Source organism: Triticum aestivum, chromosome 6B (assembly GCF_018294505.1).
Source record: "Triticum aestivum cultivar Chinese Spring chromosome 6B, IWGSC CS RefSeq v2.1, whole genome shotgun sequence".
In the NCBI taxonomy this organism is placed as follows: domain Eukaryota; kingdom Viridiplantae; phylum Streptophyta; class Magnoliopsida; order Poales; family Poaceae; genus Triticum; species Triticum aestivum.
In genome coordinates this window covers 13,229,926-13,236,138 of record NC_057810.1, presented here as the reverse complement: position 1 = coordinate 13,236,138, position 6,213 = coordinate 13,229,926, and the positions used below count along the sequence as shown (strand labels likewise).

General features: G+C 51.8%; 1 protein-coding gene across 1 annotated transcript; it reads right to left on the bottom strand.

The window, feature by feature from the left end:
* Nucleotides 1-778: 778 nt before the first annotated feature.
* Nucleotides 779-2,254, bottom strand: LOC123133123 (cytochrome P450 76M5-like). The gene has a single exon (XM_044552660.1). The coding sequence runs from the start codon at nucleotides 2,252-2,254 to the stop codon at nucleotides 779-781; it is 1,476 nt and encodes a 491-aa protein (XP_044408595.1).
* Nucleotides 2,255-6,213: the final 3,959 nt, after the last annotated feature.

The window sequence follows — 6,213 nt, the reverse complement described above, 5'->3', positions numbered from 1 at the left end:
GGCTCCGCCCCTGGTGCCTATGTTCACATCCTGATAACGATATTGCTGGGTAATTTCTAATTATCTCTGGAGCATGTGTTTCTGGTTGAACTGAGCATAACTAATTCATTTTATTATGGGGAATTCATATGTTCACACCTAACACTTAACATATTTTTGTTAAGTGCATTTCAATGTATGAAGATCATTGAAACAAACTTGCTTAATAAGGTAGAAATCGGTATCTTGCCGGCAACTTGTTTGTCAACATAGGGTGAAAATTCAATAAGAACAAAAGGGACCAAGTAATGGCTCATGCCTATTTTTTTTTCTTTCTTAACTTGGCCTGCCCAACTTTTTATTTAAAGCTCCACCACTGCCTGTAAACCCTAACTATTAAGAAGAGTACAAAAGCGTGTGTCGTCGGACAATCCAGAAAATAAAAGGAGGCGAAAGGGATAAAATAGTACTCCCTCCGTTCAGAATTACTTGTCTCGGAAATGGATGTATCTAGAACTAAAATACGTCTAGATACATCCATTTCTGCGACAAGTAATTCCGAACAGAGGGAGTATATCCATATAGAAGATGCATGCATGTTCATCGCCTTATTTGCCAACTAATAGGAATACTGTGCCATGCATGCATGCAGCTATAGCGACAGTAGGTACTCCGTCCGTGTCAAAATAGATGACTCAACTTTGTACTAACTTTAATACAAAATTGAGTCATCTATTTTGAAACGAAGGGAGTAGAAAATAGTACGTAGTAGGCAATAAAGTAAACAGTAGGTGATCGACTAGGTGGCGACCATGGGCACAACCTTGAGAGGCACATCCATAACGAGGGTATCGTTGCTTGTATACCTCTCGGTCACGTCCACCTGATCAGGTGACATGCCCTGGGGCAGCCGCCACTCCAAGGCATGCAACATAGACGCCACCATGAAGGGTACGAGGAGCTCCACCATGGGCAATGCGGGGCACAGCCTCCGGCCGGTTCCCAGCGGGATAAACTTGACCTCCTTCCCCCACATGCCGAGCTCCGCCTTCTCTAGGAAACGCTCCGGCACAAACTCCTCGGGCCTCTCCCATGCCGCCGGGTCGCGCATGATGGACCAAGAGTTGAAGATGACGGTGGCGCCCTTGGGCACGGCGTAGCCGCCTATCTCCACGCCCTCCTCGACAACCAGGTGTGGCAGCAGTAGCGGCGCCACGGGGTGCAGCCGCATCGACTCCTTCACTGCGGCTTGCAGGTATGGCAGCTTCGCCACATCTGCCTCCGTGATCATCCTCTTCGGCTCCTGCGGGAGGGCGGCCTTCATCTCGGCGTGCACAGCCGCCATCACGCCCGGGTTCCGCAACAGCTCCGCCATCGCCCACTCTACAGTGATCTTGGTCGTCTCTGTGCCCGCCGCCAGGATGTCGAATAGCATGGCCTTCACGTCTTGGCGGCTCAGCTTGCCGGTGGTCATAACCGTCAGCAGTGCGTCCAGGACGTCCCCATGATAATGCTTACCCTCGCCCAGCCGCGTGTCGATGATCTTCTCCAGCATATGGAAGGCGTGGTTCATGTGTGTGGCCGTCCAGCGGCGAAGCCCTTGCAGGTCGAGCACCCGCAGCAATGGGTACAAGTCTGACATGTTGGGCTCGGCCAGCAGCCCCACGATGTCCTCGAGAAGGTCCCTCAGCTTGTCCTGGCCATCGAGGGAGAAGATCGTGTTGGTCAGCAGGTCGAAAATGCTGTGGTACAGGACGTGGCCAATGTCGACCTCCAGCCCGGCGCGGCCGCGGAAGATGTCCAGCATGTGTTGCACGGCCCGCTCACGGGCGCCATGCGCAGCCGCGAGGCTGCGCGGTGAGAAGACATGCGTGGCAGCGATACCACGCAGCGTCTTCCACATCGGGTCGGAGCTCGGTAGCCACACCATGGAACGGTCGGCGTGCCCCACGGTGCGCCTCGTGTCCGGGACGTTGCGCGCCGCTATACGGCGGTCATGCTTGGCGAACGCCTCCCACGCCGCATCCCGGGAGGACACGAACACGGTGCTCACCACGCCAAGCTTGAGCGTCATCACCGGGCCATGGGCGCGCGCCAGGCGCGCGAGGTTGTGGTGGAGGTTGCCGCCGCGCAGGTCGAGGAGGTTGCCGACAATGGGCCACGACCGGGGGCCCGGCGGCCACCGGCAGGCAGCTCTTCTAGTGTACGTCATCACGTAACACAGGAGAGGCACCGCAAGGAGTGCTATCCAAACAAGGCACTGCTGAGGGGCCATTTTATTTTATGTGTGATAGATGACGATGAGTTGCTTGATTTGGTGAATGGCGCAGGTTAGGTATATATACGGAGTGGGCGTTGCGGGACACGGCGTGGCGGAGTGGGCGTTGGATGCATTTGTCCTGCTCGCTGCTAGGTGCAGAGATCCGAGCTCGACACGAGTCGGATAGATGGTCAACTCGTGCGTTCAACCCGACTGCTGAAGCTGCTACATGCATGCAGGGATCGTTTTCGTCACCACAAAAAACCGTTTCTGCTTGATCATATTTTCTTTTAGTCGTGCTTGTTCATATTATTACCTAGTACCTTGTTATAGTGTCAAAACTCCCCGAAAAATAGAGCGTCAAAACTACTACATTATAATAATTTCCCTAAAAAAATACCTATTATAATAATACATATCATGTGCAGATAAAAAAATATGTCATGCGGGAGCGCTTATGTCTGTACTGATGCTTAAAAAAGGATTGCATGCAGTACGTACCATCATTCATGCAATCAACCCGATGAGGCGAAAATACCCTTATTTCGGGGAAAAAAAACAATTTAAGTTATTTCAAAAGACAGAATCATATATTTTGATAACTGATTTCAATTATTTCAAAAAGCTGATTTCACTTATTCCTGTCACTATTTCAATTATTCCACTAATTCCAGAGGCAACTATTTCAATTATTTTACAAATTTCAAAAACTAATTGAAATTGTCACTTTTCACTCATCTGAAACATACAATTCCTTAGGCATTGAATCATACAGCTTTAAAGCACAAATAATGTTTCAATAATTATTTTTCAACTATCTAATACAACTAAGCGATAAAGGGTGTAGGAGAATCACCGGGAGGCTGCTGCTGGGGCTGAGCACAAGCGGCCTCCACCCGGAAAACCTGCACGAACAGAAGAAGAGAAACTCGAAGGAGCGCAGAGAAATCGACATGACACGGAGGGAGGGGGTCTAGTGGCTAGTGTTTTCTCCCATGGTCCCACAGGTCGTCGCATTGGGCGACCGAGGTACACGGACGCCCACATCGCGTCCTTGTACCGCCGGATCTCGAACCTGTTGGCGCTGTCCACCACGTCATACGCCGGACACTCGATGCCCTCGCATGACGGCGGCACGGCGGCGTCACGGAGGGAGAAGGCCGCAGCCAGCGACTGGAGGATGGAGAAAGGGCGCTCTGGTGTTTTTTTTTCTTTTCAAGATTGCTCAGATAGGAGCTTCGGGAGAGGGCAGAGATGAGTCAACTGAAAACGAAACCGACTATGGAAGGCCAGACCGAGAGGGAAAACAAGGTTCACACCCTTTGCCTGCGCTGAGCCAGACGCTTCATAACGCCCCGATGCATTAGAGAGCTCCGATTTGTGCGAGCTTAGTAACTCTAGTGATTTCTTTGCCTAGTGTCTGTGAAAAAACACTATGCAAATTTGTCTTTGCCGACCATATGTTTGCCAAGTGGTTTAGTGTGACACCGGCAAATAGTTTACCAAGAATAATTTGCCTTTTGCGACACTCGGTAAACAAGGCGACTCTGGTAGTGACTAAAAATCAGGACATAGGAAGTAATAGATTATATATGGAGTACATTAACGAAGCTGGTATACGTGCATTAGCAAGTGAAGTCGTTGCTGCTTAGTTATCCGGATTAGCTCAGCACCTTTGTCTCTGGAATAGATTGAGAAATTTTGTTTCTTTTTAACATGCGTGCGTGCGTGCGTATGCATATAGGCAGGGTAAACGACGTAGGTCTTCTTCCATGTTCCATCGATGGTTACCTTAGCTACGAAGTAGAGACTCAAGCGAGGAAGCCAGAACCCGTTGTACGGCTCCGGTTCGACGCGTGCACCTAATAACTAATTAATATTTTTGTTGACTGTGTAAGTAAGTGATATTTTAGTTCAACGCACGTATGCAGGTGGTCGGTTGAGTAATTCCTATTAGGATTAATTAATTAGTTTAATTAATGGAAATCTCTGTCAGCAAACCGACATGCGGTTTTTTCTCCTGATGGGTCACGTCCTACTGTAACGGACACGCCCGTCGATCCCATCTCTTGCAAACGTCGCGTCTGTGCGACGCGCCCCTTCCAAGGGTATATATTTGTACATCATGGCAATAAATAGACATCAGTGATTACTGCACAGTTTATTTACACGTTATCAGCACTTCTCTCCAGCGAGAGCGACAAGGCTGCACAAGAACTCGTCGGAGAAGAATTTGGAACGGTGAGGATGCGGTCCCTTGCCTCTCTTCTCCTTGGCCTTCTCTCGGAAGAGGGTCACCGCCAGTTCCTTGCGGAGCAACACCGCCGGTTTGTCCGCCATCGATGGGGGGCACCACCAGCAGTTTCTGGCCTCGGCTAATAGCAATAAAACTGAATGATCATGATGCTAAGCTAATGAATGAGTCTTGTCCATCACATCATTCTCCTAATGATGTGATCCCGTTATCAAATGACAACTCATGTTCATGGTTAGGAAACCTTAATCATCTTTGATCAACGAGCTAGTCTAGTAGAGGCTTACTAGGGACATGGTGACTTGTCTATGTATCCACACATGAATCAAGTTTCCGGTTAATACAATTCTAGCATGAATAATAAATATTTATCATGAAATAAGGATATATAAAATAACAACTTTATTATTGACTCTAGGGCATATTTAGTTCAGTCTCGCACTTGCACTAGAGTCAATAATCTAGTTCACATCGCCATGTGATTTAACAACAGTTCACATTGTAATGTGATTAACAGCCATAGTTTACATCACCATGTGACCAACACCCAAAGGGTTTAGAGCATCTCCAGCCGTTGGCCCCCCAGGGGGCCTAAAATCGCCGCCTCGGGGTGACCCGGCACAAAAAATGGGCCTGGGGGCGAGTTGGTCCCCAGCCGCCGCCCCTAGGCCCGCCCCCAGGCGCGTTTAAAAAAATTGTATAGCAAATTTAGGCAAAGTTTGGCTAAAACACGACAAATTCGACGAACTTGGGCATATATTTGCATATTTAGTTGAGTAGTCGGCTACATACATAGCAAATATATAAACTAATAAAAAAAACTTGCTGAACGCCGAGTAGTCGCCGTCGTCGCCGCCATCGTCGGCCTTCTCCTCCTTGACTCGGGCGCCCCTGCTGGACCCCTCCCCGGCTGGTGGCGGCGGCGGTGCGTCATCGCCATCGTCGCTGTCGTCTATGATGACGACTCCTCCTTCGTCGCGTCCTCGGCGGCGCGTCGCGAAGCGCCGTAGGGCGGCGCACTGGCGCTCCCTCGCCATATTCAGGGAGTCCTAGCGTGCCCATTCAAGGGCTGCGTCGTCGTCGAGCTCGACCTCGCCATGCTCCGCCTTCACAGGCACCAGCCCCGGCTCCGTCTTCGGCGCGCCGGCCACCCTCGTTGGTGACGATGCCGGTGCTGCGAGTGCGCCGGCCGAGCGGCGTCTCCGCCGCGGGCTCGGCCTTGACGCCGAGAAGCGTCGGAGTGCCGGAGGATTGGGAGGAAAAGCCCGCCGAGGAAGAAGAGGAGGAGGAGCCGAACCTCCTTGGCGCCCACTGCCCGTCGCGCCAGCGGTGCGCCGGGGCGGCCTCCCTCGCCGGGGGGTACGCAAACGGCGGGTTGTTGCCGCCCGCGAGGTGCGTCAGCACGCCCTCAAGTGTGCGGCCGGGGGCGCCGCACCAAAGTTGGCACCCCTCGCTGTTCTTCGTGGCGCCGACCATCGACTGCTGGCGGCGCTCGAAGTACGCCGCCCAAGCCGCGTGGTTGTCGGCGGCGTACTGGGGAAGAGAGAGTTGGGCGTCGGTGAGGGAGGCGCGCACGATCTCGACCTCATCGGCGAAGTAGGAGGGTTTGGCCACAGCGTCTAGCAATGGGGGAATGGGCACACCCCCTTTGCTGAGCCTCCAGCCCGTCGGCCCGGTGAGCGTGTCCGGCGGCGCCGTTATGTTCACCTGGAACAGGATC

Bases quoted from the DNA above. Each gene is read 5' to 3' on its own strand.
- LOC123133123 (XM_044552660.1), bottom strand. From the start codon at position 2,254: ATGGCCCCTCAGCAGTGCCTTGTTTGGATAGCACTCCTTGCGGTGCCT.